The 15552-nt window shown below is 38.4% G+C and overlaps 1 protein-coding gene across 1 annotated transcript; it reads left to right on the top strand.

The window, feature by feature from the left end:
* The first annotated feature begins 7148 nt into the window (after positions 1 to 7148).
* Positions 7149 to 12259, top strand: LOC143440606 (vomeronasal type-1 receptor 4-like). The gene is made up of 2 exons (XM_076927408.1): positions 7149 to 7184; positions 11288 to 12259. The coding sequence occupies exons 1-2, from the start codon at positions 7149 to 7151 to the stop codon at positions 12257 to 12259; spliced, it is 1008 nt and encodes a 335-aa protein (XP_076783523.1).
* The last annotated feature ends 3293 nt before the right edge of the window (positions 12260 to 15552 follow it).

Genomic DNA, 15552 nt, shown 5'->3' on the forward strand with positions numbered 1-15552 from the left:
TTTAGGGATGGTAGGATGTTTAGCCCTGTTCCCAGGCCCCCTTGATAGAGCGCTGGGTTTGAGATAGCCAGGGGACCCAACAGGACATTGCCTGTCAGGGACGGCATATTATCTCCCCGAGTTCCCAGATTCCAGACTACTTCCACGTGGTCCACATCTCTCATTAACAGACTTGCCCCTCCTTTTATGAAAGAAAAGAGGGTGGGATGTTGGGCCTTGGACGAGGCAACTCCATTTAACCTGTTACCTTCAGTCACATAGGACAGGTAGAGGGTGTGACTAACAAGTCTCCACCTCCAGAGATTTAAATATTAATGAATTATCAAAAGGCCAGGGGCGTAGCTAATTAAGTTATTCCCTCCCCTTTCTCCCTTCCCTATAAGACTGGTCTCCCCTGGCTTTTGGGGGGGGGGGGTATCAGTTGCGCCCATTCACCATGTCATGAACAATAAAAGCTTTGGAAAACCGGACTCCACGTGTCCATGGTCTCTCCGCCTGATTCCCAGCTTTTGGAACCCTGGAACCTTGCCGATGCAGCCGCCAGCCCGCCCACCGACAGCTGCGTGAATGTGGGATCCTCCGCTGGCGGCGAGGGAAGCCCTGATGCCGGACCACCCTGAGACTCTGTCGCCAGACTCCCTTCCCCCCGCCCGCGAGATTTTTGCCCCACATAAGAGTTGCAGTGATCTTGGTGTCCCTTCACAGAAATAGAAGCCCCAACAAAGACAAACATTGATACCAAGGACTTGGTTATTGTTGTGCTATGCTGGTCCATGTTTTTTGGAGGATTGTGGCCTTTGGGAATTTTTGGTTCTGAATGTAGTGGAACACACTAACCATCACTTAAAGGACTATAGGTAGATGGTCATGGGAGACAGTGGTACTGAGAATAACTTGTGCCATAGGCACTTGGCTCAAGAGGTTTCGGAAAAAATTATATTTATATGTGCTCTAGAGACTCTTGTTGATATTTTGTGAAAGAACATGGTGGCTTTCTCCACTTGTGCAAAAATTATGTCTGAGGCTAAATTGGGAAGTTGTGAATTAACAGCCTTTTCAGAGGGCATTTCAAAACAACCTAGTATTTATTGTGTAGCTTGGTTATTAGTGGCCAGCCTTATATAGATCCATAAATAAAAGGAGAAAGCATACAAGGAAAACACAAAATTTAAAGTTTGAGGAGGAAAAGAGAACCAGGAAAAAATATCAAAAGTCCATATGATAAGGGTAATAAAGGGAGAATTGACCTCAGGACAAGACCAGACCCAGGTAAGCATACAACTTCTTAAGGGAACTAAGAAAAAGATTAAGCCAGGGTGTGATGGTGTATGCATTTAATCTCAGCACATGAGAGACAGGAATAAGAGGATGTCTGAGTTCAAGGACAGCCTGCTGTACAGATTGAGTTCTAGAATACCTAACCTTAGGCAGTAAAGCAAACAAATAAAACTAAAAGCTGGTGAATATGTATTTGAATGAGGGGATAATTTGGATACAGCTTTAGATTTAGCAATCTAATTTGCTACATTGATAAATTGCTAAAAGCAAACAATTATAGATACAGCAATTCAGAGATCTTCTCAGCTTCAGGCACAAGGTTGTGGCTTTAGAGTCATAGATAAAATACAGAGATATAATCACACTCTGAGACGACAAGTATGTGGCAAGGTTGTTCCTGCATGTAGATCCAGAGAGAATATACAGTAAGAGGCTATGGAAGTGATGCTTAAATTGGCTCGAAGACCACAATATCTTAAAGATTCCAGAATCCTGGGATACCTGCAGACAAAACTACTGACAAAGAGTAGAAAATAGACAAAGATAGAAAAGTGTGTTGCAGTCAACAATGCTGAAAGGTGTTAGAGATGTCAGGAGCATTTTGATATCTGAAATGGAGGTGCTGGATGCTAAAATACAAAACAACCCAAGCAGGCACTAGAGTCCAGCAAAACAGAATGTTTATTCGAATTAGGCAACAACAACAGATATGTCAAGGTGAACAGCAGAAACTGATGGTTTGTCTGGGCCTGCAAACAATCATCTTAGTAACTGTTTATGCTGAAAAATCATAAATCCCTTAAGTTTTTGTGGAAAGATAGAGGTTCATCAACCAGAATCACCCGAAAATTCACAAAGCCCATAAGTATCTATGCCAAGGTATAGTTACCATATTTCATCAATAAAACTTTCTTGTCCTTATTTAGAACAATCATTATGTTTTGAAGGACAAATGAAAAATGAGAAGAAAGTTGGTGTAGAGACCTGCACCTTTAAAGATAACTACTGCCATTTTCTATTTAGTCTCCATGTTCCTTAAGGTTCCATAAGGTTCTCAAACTCCACTTCACAGAAGTAATTATTCATGGCTGACACTGAGAAAAGCGGATGTTAGCTCAAAAACTTGGAATAGCAAAGACTCAACTCACAGACCACATGAAGCTCATGAAGAAGGAAGACCAAAGTGTGGATGCCTCAGTCCTACTTAGAAGGAGTAACAAAAATACTCAAGGGAGCAAATGTGAAAACAAAACGTGGGACAGAAACTGAAGGAGAGGCCATCTGGAGACCATTCCACCTGGGTATTCATCCCATGTACAGTCACCTAAGCTAGACACTGATGTGGATGGCTGGAAGTGCATGCTGACAAGAACATGATATAGCTGTCTCCTTAGAGGTCTGCCAGAAACTGACACATTCAGAGGACTATGCTCACAGCTAACCACTGATCTGATTAAGGGGTTTCCCAATGGAGAAGTTAGAGAGAGGACTGAAGGAACAGAAAGGGTTTGTGTCCCCATGAGGAGAGCAACAATACCAATCAACCAGAGCTCCCCAGGTTCTAAACCACCAGCCTGGGATCACATAGGGAGGGACCCATGACTCCAGCTGTATTTGTAGGGGAGGATGGCCTTTTCAGGAACTGGTGGCAGAGGAGATTCTTGGTCTAATGAAGGCTGAACACAGAGTCGGGGGAATGTGACGGTGGGGAGAGGGGAGTGAGGGTGGGGGGTAGGTGGGGTCACAGCCTCATAGAAGCATGAGGAGGGGGGATGGAATAGGAGGTTTCTGGGTGGTGGGGGGAAGTGGGGTAATGGGATAAAATCTGAAATGTAAATATAATACCCAATAAAAAGTTCTCCTAAAAGATCATAACACTATAGTTTTATTTTTTATGTTCTGTTATCTCAGTACTCTGAAACTCCTTTGTTCAACACCTGTCCACCACCCTCTTACCTCACTCAGAACCAATCAGCTTAAAGGGTAGCTGATAACAATTTGTCTAGCTTGTCAGACTGTAGTACTTCCTCCACTCTTACCTTCTGAACTCATGAGCCAGGTTTGTCCCATAAAAAGCTTCCCCCAAGGACAGAGTGGTACATAATAAGGCAGATGAGTCAGTTTATGTCATCCTGATCCCATCAGTCTTGGTTTGTGTAGTGATTTCTGAACCCTAACAGTTGGTTAGTCATCTGGGAAGTACTTACCTTTCTCGGAGTCTGACAACATAAATTTAATTTCACCTTATGATCAAAATGGAGTCTAAAATCACAATGACTGTACTTAGTAGAAGGCTCATTTTCTTGATCCCAGCAACATTACAACAATTGGAGGTTTCCCAGATGCTTTTAAATCTTGTTTTGATCCAGTGTTTTCTCATTATACTCCCTTCACTCCCTTTGAAATGGTAAAGTGTATCCTTTCTTGTTGTACATGTTGTAAAAAGAAGCAAACTGCACTATACATTTTGCAAAGGTCTCAAACAAAATTTAGTGCCTAATACCTCCCTTGGTAATGGACATTGTGCTTGGCAAGTTGAGACATCAATGTTGGGCAAGGTGTCCTGACACAGCCGACTAAACCAACCAATGAGAACAGGATAACTATACCCCCCCCAAAAAAAAAATTCCTAGGAAATTCTACTATCCCTGAACCTAATTGATAGAAATATGTAACTCTAATTTGGCACAGATGATTGTGGTTTTTCAGGATTAAAAGTTCAGTTACATTCTGCCTGAGGCACAAGGTGTTACAGTTTATTTCCTGAGTCCATTCTATAATGATTGATCAGTATTGCTTGATTACAATAAATTTCTGTTGTCATATCAACTTGGCGATTGGATTATGATTTGTCTAATCTAACCCTATAAGAGTATGCTTCAAGTATGTGATCTGCTTCTCAATTGGATTTCACACCTCATGACATTTAAGAGATTTCATGAGTCTCAGAGAATCTTTGAGCTTTGGAATCTTAACATTGTTGAGTCTCTGGTAAACTAGAAACTATCAAAGTTGAATTGAATGCAGTTCAATTGGAGGCCAAGGAAAGGTATGTTACAGTTCTAATAAAAGTGGCTACATAGGCTCACTGTGAATGACACTATTAAAAGCCTTGTTGGAAGAAGTGTATCACTGGGGTGGGCTTTGAGATTTCAGAAACCCATTCCATGTTAATGGATTAATCTCCCGTCCTACTCCCAGCCAATCAAGATGTACAGCTGCCAACTACCATTTCAGCACTATGTCTGCCTACATTCCATCAGCCTTCTTGCCATGAACATAATAGACTAAACCTCAGAACTGTAAGTCAGCCCCCATTAAATATTTTATATTGTCAAAATTGCCATGGTCATGGTGTCTCTTCACAGCAATAGAAAGTCTAAGAGGATGAAGGATCAGATTTCTGAATCTCCAACATGATCATTCCAATTAGGTCTCTGATGATCCATACCAATGCTGACATTAAATGACATACAAATGTGCCACCATTATGTGACAGAATATTAGGGATGTGGTGAAGCTAGGGGACATTCATCACCTACCTTATGAATGAAAATGGGGTTTTTAGGGATGAATGGTAGTTGGTGGGGAGGAGGGGGGAATTGAAGTTATTAGTAACACAGTGTAATATATACATGTGTAAAATTGCCAAAAAATAAATTTGATAAAACTTATTATATTAGTCAAGATTTCTCTGAGAATTGATATGAGATTTAGTAGACTGGCACAAACCATAATCCACCCATGACTGTTTCACGGTGGGGAGGTCCAGCATCCACAAGGCTGATGTCTTAGCAACTTAAATTTGGTCCTGGAGACCTGAACAGTTTTTGCAAAGTAGATGGATTCTGGTCTGCTTTGGAATCTTGAAGGAGTTGGATTTAATACTGAGGGTAGAAACAGAATAAATGAACTTGCCAGCCAAAGCAAGGGCAAGCAAGCAGAAGACAAAGCTTCCCTTCTTCAGTGTCATTTTTTCAGGGTTGCCCCAATAAGGTATGGCCTAAAATTTGACTGTGTCTTTCAGCTTAAGAAAACTTTTTACGGGAATATTATGTAACAAGGATTTTAAAATTGATTCTAAATATAATCAAGGTGAAAACCAAGACTAGTCATGACAGTTATTTAAAGCAAAAAGGGAAGATAAAAGAAACAAGAAAGAAGAAAAATAAAAGAAAGAAAAAACAAGAGAAAGAAAACAACACACACTGAAAAATTCTTTATACTTCATATAAACATATTCAACATGATATCTTTTATTTGTTGATTTTAAATTCCATGTTCTTAGATTATTATTATTTTATGTATTTTGTTACCTGAATCATAGAATTTAACTAAGCCAAAGACAAATGCAGTGTTCTCTCTCATATGTTCACAATACACCTGCATGTTTAAATATATGTGTTTAAGATGGTATGCAGTGGTAGTAGTGGTCACGTAACAAGAAATTATCTATTAGGACTGAGTGGCGGGGAAGATGGCTGAAGGAAAAGGGACAGTAAAACACAAATGGAAGTAGAATGTTACTGTGGGAGTTACTGTGGAGTGAAGTGAAAGGAGGGAGACAAGTAACAGGGAAGGACTGAGGAAATAGTCAAGCAAATCAAAGCATTTATAGAAATATCATAGATAAATCTAATTTATAAGTTAACAAAATATGATGGTAAACACTGCTCCAGGGACTCATATGTTTCTGAAACAAACTCGCATTACAACATGCAATATAACTTGCTAAGATTAGTGGCTCAGGAGCCCTTAGATGATCTTAAATGTATTATATACACCAGTGGTATTCAACCTTCATAATTCTGCTACCCTTAGATACAGTTAATAATGTTTTGTTCACCATTAGTTATAAAATTATGTTCATTGCTACCTCATAACTGTAATTCTGAAAGTTATTAATTAGATTGTAAATATCTGTGTAATATATATTTTTTCTGATGCTTTTTTTCTTCTTTTTTCCCACTCTCAACATTCTTCTATAGAATAATCTAAAGATGACTGTGTGGCTTTTTAAAAATTCTGTTGTGTGGCTCTGCAGGTGAAAGAGTTAAAAAATTTTAAACCTTCCATAGATGGAGTCAAGAGTGCAGATCAGCTTGTTCTGCATTCTGGGTCCTAGGAAACTAGCTATCCACAAGACAAAATAGATGATAGATTGAATAAAGTTCAGATCTGGGAGTTCAAGACACCGTGACCAAGCGCTATGGGTACCAGGAACTAAAAACTGACCATAAGATAGATTGAATAGGGTTTGAGCTGGGAGTTCAAGTTAGCATCCCTGTGCACCCTGGATTCCAGGAGAGTTTGAGTTGGGAGTTCTCAGCGTGCCCATACATTCTGGATACCAGGAATTTGGCTGATTATGTATAGGCTCTTAGAGAATAGCCTGTTCCTTGTGCCCTGTCACAAACTGAATAATAGGCTGGAACTTTCCACAGGTGCTCTCCAATAGCCCTCTCTTACTCCCCCTGGGTTGTGGTCCCCCCCACTGAGTTGTGGTTTTGGGCTTTAAATTCTCTCTGTCTCCAAAGCCCCAGGGTCAGACCCCACTGCCCCTGAGTGGGTCATGGGTCTTGACCTCAGTATACTGATTAAAATATGCCTCTTGCTGATTACATCAAGTTCAGTGTCTTGCAGTTATTGGGGTGGCCGAAAATTCCCGAGGCTTGGGTGAGGTCCTCCCTTCGTGGGGGCCTTTCACAGGCATTAAACGTTTAAGCCTACCTACATGAGAACCTATGATCTTTACAATTAAAATGAGCTCTATTATCTGCTAAACAGAGCTCATGGCAAAAGCCTAAGGAGGAAGAATTTTTAATAGTGTAAGGATAAATTTTTTGGTTGAGGCAGAAAAGTAGATGATCATGGGGATGATGTTCTTAAGTGATGCTTATGAAAAGGTCGCTTGAACCACAAAGGGTTGCAAACTACAGGGTGAGAACCACTGGACTATAATATTTAAGTTAGAGTTTCACAAAGAGTATCCCTCAAGGGAAAACGCCTCCTATTCTAAGTTTATAATATATTTATGGTCATATGAGGGATAGTTATATCATATTAGGCCTAATTATGAACTGGTTAATTATATAATGCTTTTGCTATTGTAGTTTAAACTATATGATAGTTTAAGCAACTTCAGGCTTAATTATGAGTTGGTTATTGTTTTTGTTTGGAAATTAATCATGAAATAGAAAATATGATTGTGTGTCCTGTTGACAAATGGCATAATTGTAATGGCTAGTGTTGTTTTCCAGCTTGACTATATCTGGAGGACTCACTCATAGCCAATATAAAGAAGAAAACAAAGAAGAACAGAAGAAGAGGAAGAGGAAGAGAATGAAGAGGAGGAAGCTGAAGAAGGAGAAAGGGAAGGGGAAGGAGGAGAGAAGGGAGGAAGAAGAAGAAGAAGAAGAAGAAGAAGAAGAAGAAGAAGAAGAAGAAGAAGAAGAAGAAGAAGAAGAGGAGGAGGAGGAGGAGGAAGAGGAGGAGGAGGAAGAGGAAGAGGAGGAAGAGCAGGAGGAGGAGGAGGAAGAGCAGGAGGAAGAGGAGCAGGAGGAAGAGGAAGAGGAGGAGCAGGAGGAGCAGGAGGAAGAGGAGCAGGAGGAGGAGGAAGAGGAGGAGGAGAAAAGGAGGAGAAGGAGGAGGAGAAATATGAAGCATAAGCTCATGTTTATTGTGCATTAAGTCATCTCTGAAAAATTGTTTGCGACATATGCAAATTGCAAAAGTCAAACAAAATCAAATAAATATAAAAATACACATCCATCATTATGAGTCTACCACCGAGAGCATCCCCAACTGTAGAGCAGAGCTGCCTGAGCCCAGGAGACTAGCTGTGTTTACTGTAGAGACCAGACCTAAAGAAATTATAGAATCCATTTGTAGGAACATTGAAATGAGTTACTTACACAGTTTGCACTTTCATTTTCCTACGTTAAAATATCTGCCCATCTTGATTCCAAGGGGATAATTGTGATGGTCTGGAAGATACTCAGGAAAGTGGTGCTGCCAGTGGACACACCCGTGCCTACTCTGTGAAGATAGGAAAGCCCTTTGCATCCAAAGTCATTGAGGAAGTCTTTTAACCCAGAAGAAACATCCAAATGAATATAGCAAGACAATGCTTTATAGGAACACACCTAAGTAATGAACACAGTTAGAAAACTAATCAATTGATGTCACCTTTGATACAGCTACAAACAGAAAAGCAACATAATGAATGATGAACAGGAGATAACTCTGTGAAGATAGGAAAGCCCTTTGCATCCAAAGTCATTGAGGAAGTCTTTTAACCCAGAAGAAACATCCAAATGAATATAGCAAGACAATGCTTTATAGGAACACACCTAAGTAATGAACACAGTTAGAAAACTAATCAATTGATGTCACCTTTGATACAGCTACAAACAGAAAAGCAACATAATGAATGATGAACAGGAGATAACAAGCTAATTACACACACACATGCACACACACACACACACATGAGAGAGAGAGAGAGAGAGAGAGAGAGAGAGAGAGAGAGAGAGAGAGAGAAACACAATTTCCAAGGAACTATGAGTAAAATAGATTCTGTTAAAGCAGTTTATTTATGTTGCAATTCATATTGTTTGAAATGTAACATTTATATTTTTCCTTTTTATTTTTACCCATTCTTTTATTTTGTTTATTTTTCATGTATTAGTGCATCTAATCTTCCCCAAAAACATACTCTTAAAAAAAAAAACATGACCTCAGTTCACTATGTACCTTGGCATTTTCATCTTCTATAATGTTTTCCTTTAAAACTGGCATGTAAACTAATGATCTATAACTGTAAAATACTTTTAATGTAAAGTCAAACATTCACTGCCTAAAGAAATCTCACTAACTAGACACCTGTGAACCCACAGAAATTGTATGGAAAAAAATAATGTTGTCTGCCTCAAGCATGACTATTGTAACAATGAACCACATGTAATTGATAGGTTTTTTTCTGTTTATGAAAACACAGAATAAAGCACTGTAATAGTATGTAATGTTAATAGAAGAAACTATTAGGACTATAATAGAAGAAGGCATTTGTTGGAAGGAATGGGAAGATGGTCTTGGTGTTCTGTTGCTATGAAGACATACCATAAACATGGCAAGTCTTATAGGGAAGCATTTAATTGTGGATGGATTACTATTCAGAGGTTTTGTTCCATTATTGACCATGGTGGAAGTCATTGAGACATGCAGGCAGACAAGGTGCTGGAGAGGTAGCTGAGAATCCTCCCCCAGGATCCTTAGGCAACAGGAAGTAGTGGGGAGACTTGAGATGAGCTTCTGAAACCTCAAAGTTAACCCCTAGTGACACATTTCCTCCAACAAGTCCCACAACAACAAGGCCACAGCTTTCAATAGTGCCACTCCTCATGAGCCTATAGGGCCTATTTTCATTCAAATGACCACTGGCTGCATACATAAATGAATCTTTCAAAACATGAGTTTGGAACCCCAGCATAAATGCATCTTTCAAAACATGAGTTTGGAACCCCAGCACACATGGAAAAGTTGGAGTATGGAGGGATGTCAGAAACGATAGCATTTGGGAATCAGAGACCATCAAATAACCCTGAGCTCACTTGAAAGCAAATCTATTCAATTAGGGAGCTCCAGGCTAAGTTGGAGAATTTGTCTCAAAAAATCCACTGAGAAAAAGTAGGTACTCAATAAGACACACAACTCACTGTCAGTCTTTTCCAGTTTTGACTTCAGTGTTTTCAGTTCCCTCTAAGACCCTGTCTGCCTCTAGGGATCAAGGATAAGTTAAGAAGAGTGTCCTCAGTTTGTCTAACATTAACTTAAGTCACACTGGGAAGAAACTTGTAATTGTCTTCTCTATCACTTTAGGAAAAAAAAAGCTTGAGAAGATTTATGGCTCATTGATTATGACATATTGCTACCATAGGTGAAATGATAATTGTAGGTCTGAGGGGAGGGGAGGTCACAGAATTTATAGGCCTGTATCTCAGGCACTTGCTGCCTAACTACAACTGACAACCTGATTATGTAGACATAGCACTGAGATCAGCATCCTATTAAGTAAAAGAGTTCAGTGAGTATAACTAATTGCCACTGGCAGAGTCCTGTGACTGACGAATAACAACACTGTGAATCATCACATCAGAAAATGAATGTAAGTTTACATATATATATTCAGAAATTAGTGATATTCCGTTAATATAATACATATTTATACTACATAAATGTTAACGTATTACTCATTTTTTCTATCGTTTAATACATGGTCTTTGACTATGACAATTGTTTGAATTAAGATTACCATCTCTATTCCTAACTAGTTGTGTGAGGCACTTGTGCCTTTTCTGTTATTGAGAGATTTTGGCCTCTTTGCAAATATTCCATCACAGTTCAGACTCCTGTTGTATTATAATGTCTGCAATGTTTTAACCTTTACTCAAATTTCTCAGTAACTACTCACATTTCAATTAACCAATAAAATAATCATTTACAAGTGCATACACGTTATTGTAGCAAAATCATTAACACACTGATTAGCAATAAGATTATGTAAAACTAAAGAATGAATTCAACTGCATTACTTGAAAAATCCATAACAAGCAGGTTTGAAGAGTGGTGACTCACTGAGTGCTCTCTCTCTCCTCTCTGTCTCTCTGTCTGTCTCTCTCTGTCTCCCTGTCTCTGTCTCTGTCTCTGTCTCTGTCTCTGTCTCTCTCTCTCTCTCTCTCTCTCTCTCTCTCTCTCTCACACACACACACACACACACACACACACACACACACACACACACACAAACACACACAAACACACACAACAGCCAGTTTTAGGAATTTAGCTTTATACAGAGGATTAATTTATAAAACACTTGACTGCTTTGACACTAGTTTCAGTGTATTCATTTCTGTAACTGTAATAACAGTGGCTGTTAGGCACCGGTTTGCAAAGTAAAGGAAAAGCTGCTGAGTATTTCTGGTAGAATTCACTGTGAATCGTGTAGTCCTTGAAGGCTGGCATCGTCTTCCCTTACAGCACTGGGCTAATAGCTGGATGTAACACCATGGCAGCCAGTGAAGTAGCTGTAGGAGTGATCTTTTTGTCACAGACTGTGGTCGGGTTTCTGGGGAATTCCTTTCTCTTCTACCATTACCTATTGTTTAACTTCAGAAGGTGCAGGTTAAGGTCCAGATACTGGATTGTGATGCACTTGACTATAGCCAACATCTTAGCTCTGTTGTGTAAAGGAGTACCACAGACAATGGCATCTTTTGGGTTAAAAGACTTCCTCAATGACTTTGGATGCAAAGGGCTTTTCTATCTTCACAGAGTAGGCAGGGGTGTGTCCATCGGCAGCACCTCTTTCCTGAGTATCTTCCAGGCCATCACAATTATCCCGTTGGAATCAAGATGGGCAGAGCTTAAAGAAAGAAGACAAAAATACATTGGTTCTTCTGTTTACCTGAGCTGGATCCTGTACATGCTTGCCAGTAGTTTTAACCTTGTGTATGTGACAGCAAAATACAGCCAGAACAACACAGAAAATCTAAAAGATATGGGATACTGTGCCACTACTACAGACAAAATCAGTGACATACTGTATGCAGCACTGTTTTCAGTTCCTGACTTTCTTTTTATGGGGCTCATGGTCTGGGCCAGCACCGTTATTGTTCTCGTCCTTCACAGGCACAAGCAGAGAATGGACCACATGTCTAATGCCAAAGTATCCTTCAGAACCTTTCCTGAAGCCAAAGCTATCCAAACCATCCTTCTCCTGGTGAGCACTTTTGTCTTCCTTTACACACTTTCTTGCATCTTTATTGTCTGTATAATTTTTTCTCGTCATCACAGATGGCTCCTGGTGAATGTTTCTGTTTTACTTGCTGGATGTTTCCCAACGGTCAGCCCCTTCCTCATCTTACAACCTGAGTCCACTATGCATGGGGGTTTCTGTTTTATCTTCAGAAAAAAATGAGGGGGGATCTTATCTTAAGGTGAACATATAATTTGAATGCCTTTAAAATTTTTATTGTTTTCATAATTACACCATAGTATTGTATGTGGGGTAGAGCCATCATTTGTTATAGAGACAAATGGCTCATTAAAACAAGCCTTTGCATGTAAATATGTGCATGGATGTGTAAGTGTAAATGTCATATACATATATGTGTGAGTACACACTTATTTATATGGCATTAATTATTGTTCACTCAATATTTAAAAACACTGTGCACCTTCTAGAAATGTAAAATGTCTCAAAAAACAATAAAGCTATAGTTTTTAGGTTTTACAAACTTATAAGAGTGCTAAAATGCTTTACTATAAAAGCAATTTATTTTATGTTTTAGTGCTATATTTTGTGAGAAGCTGTAAAATGAACTTATTTTATTAATTTTAAAAGTAATTTAAGGTATATTTCTTCAAACAACCAATTTACTCAGTGAAGCAATATACGTGTTGAACAGCTCTAGTGTGCTTTATATCATAATCATAATATCATGGATGTTTATTAACTTAAATCTCCACCTGTTACCTATTCTGTTTCCTTTATCTGTTCATTTCTCCTTCTAAAATTACTTTTCCTAACTGCATCCCTGTTTTCAAATCTGCAATCCTACATTTTGCTTTTTAATGGGTTCATTTTCCAACAAGATACTCTATGACATTAAATCAGATAGTTTTACTTTTGATATCCTTTGCATGTGATCATCCACAAACTGCTCAACGGTTTTCCAAAACTGGTTTCATGCCTGCATGCTGCTCATACATAAAGACACACTGCTGTTAGTCTACAAGAGCCCTTCTTATATTCTTCTGTAAGTACACCAATTGTGGCTTATATTATATTATAAGAAGCACAACACATATTACCTTCGCATTTTTATTTTATTTCTGGAGCAATTCAGCTTGGAAGATTTTATATTAAATACATTTCCATATCCTTTAATGTTCTGTGTATTTTCTCATGTTTGTGTTGTAATTAATCTCCACCTACATTAGGTATTCAGTTTAAGTTTTTCTCTCTCAGTTCAAGTGTCCAATGAATTGGAGAGTATTTTGTGCACTAACTAGACATTTTCTGTGTTGATAGTAGGTTCTCCAATTTGAAGATTCAGGGATGGTGGAAACATGTTGTAGTTTAAAAGAGGGTATTTAGATATTAGAGAATATAGTTCACTGGTTTTCTCCTCAGTAATTTTGCAGCCTGATTTCTTATACACACAAGATTCCCCTGCCTAGGAGTGACATTATCCACAACAGCATGGATTTTGCCCCTTAAATAATCAATCAAACAATGTACAACAGATTTTCTTATAGGATAATATATTGTGGTCAGTTTCCCAGGTAATGTTGCCTCATCCAAAATGACTCTAGCATGTGTCAATTTGACATAAAACCAGACAGACCAACAGATTCCTTATCAATGTGACACATAAACATACCACTGTTAAATAAACATTTATCTTGCTGTCCAACCCCAAGAACTCATAATCATATTAACATTGATATAACAATAACAAGCAGGACAATATTTTTCAAAGTATGATTTCTTTAAAACATCCAAAACATTCAAAGTTCATATTTCTCTAATATACCTAAAATATCTATATCTAAAATCTTTCTTTAATAATCATAGTCTCTCTAAAACTCCAATGTCTCTCTAAAACTCAAAAGTGAATTTAAATGTTCAAAGTTTTAAATCTGTGGGTTCTGTGACATCAAACATACTCTCTTGGTTATTCATGTGACATCATGAATACTCTCTTACTCCAAGAGGGAAATACCTGTGGCACAATCATATTTTAACGTAGGAAAATGAAAGTGCAAACTGTGTAAGTAACTCATTTCAATGTTCCTTCAAATGGATTCTATAATTTCTTTAGGTCTGGTCTCTACAGTAAACACAGCTAGTCTCCTGGGCTCAGGCAGCTCTGCTCTACAGTTGGCGATGCTCTCAGTGGTAGACTCATCATAATGATGAGTCTAAAATGCTGTAATGCTCTGCTGAATGTTCAACGAATGTTCACCATTACCCTCTCTTGGGCTTTCTTCAGGAACTCTGACACTGTGACTAAGTACCAATCCTAAAATACTCCACATTGCTTCTTATACTTTTGTTATTCTGGTGCAACTGGGCTGAACTTTTACCAATAGCCACCCCACTCCTTTCTTTTATGTATCTCAATACTACCAAAGTGCCAAGCCTCAGATGCTCTTCATGGACCCCTGCATCCTTTCAAAACCAATAGTATGTAGGTGACTCTTAAACAATACTAAGTTTGGCTGAGACCATGAGATGCAATCTTGTCTTATTCTGAATCTCAGTTTCTGTGTGCTAACTCTGAAGGGAACAATCTTAGATGATTTCTCCTCAAAAATGCTCATCTCTTCTTAAAGACAGAACATTCTTTAGCCCCAGCTGACCAGCATCTTTGTCCCAGTAATGAAAAGCTTTTACTCTAGGGGGTTTGTGTTATGGTATCAAAGTGACTTCCCAAGTAGATTGTGTTTGGTAAGATAGCCATTTTTACTATCTTATTCTAATGATCAATGAGCATGAGAGATATTTTCATCTTCTGATGTCTTCTTCGATTTCCTTCTTCAGAGACTTGAAGTTCTTTCATACAGATCTTTTACTTGCTTGGTTATAGTTATACCAAGATATTTTATAATATTTACCAATATTGTAAAGGGTGTTCTTTCCCTATTTTCTTTCTCAACCTATTTATCATTTGTAAAAAGGAAGGCTACTGATTAGTTTAGATTCATTTTATATTCCAAAAATTTGTTGAAATTGTTTATCAGTTTTAGGAGATTTCTGGTAGAATTTTTGGGGGTTGCTTATGTATACTATCTTATAATCTGAAATAGTGATACTTTGTTTTCTTCCTTTATAATTTGTACCACTTTGACCTCTTTTTGCTGTCTGATTGCTCAAGCTAGAACTTTAAGTACTGTACTGGATAAATAGGGAGAGAGTGGCTACCTTGTCCTGTCCTTGATTTTAGTGGGATTGTTTCAAGTTTCTCTCTATTTAATTTGATGTTGGCTATTGACTTGATGAAGCTTGCTTTTATTTTGCTTAGGCATGTGTGATGAATTTCTGATCTCTCCAAGACTTTTAACATGAAGGGGCATTGTATTTTGTCAAAGGCCTTTTCAGTATCTAATAAAATGATAATATGCTTTTTTCTTTTAGTTTGCTTAGTGGATTATGTTGATGGATTTCCTTATATTAAACCATCCATGCATCCATCTGATAAAACC

Source organism: Arvicanthis niloticus, chromosome 30, assembly GCF_011762505.2.
Source record: "Arvicanthis niloticus isolate mArvNil1 chromosome 30, mArvNil1.pat.X, whole genome shotgun sequence".
Lineage (NCBI taxonomy): Eukaryota > Metazoa > Chordata > Mammalia > Rodentia > Muridae > Arvicanthis > Arvicanthis niloticus.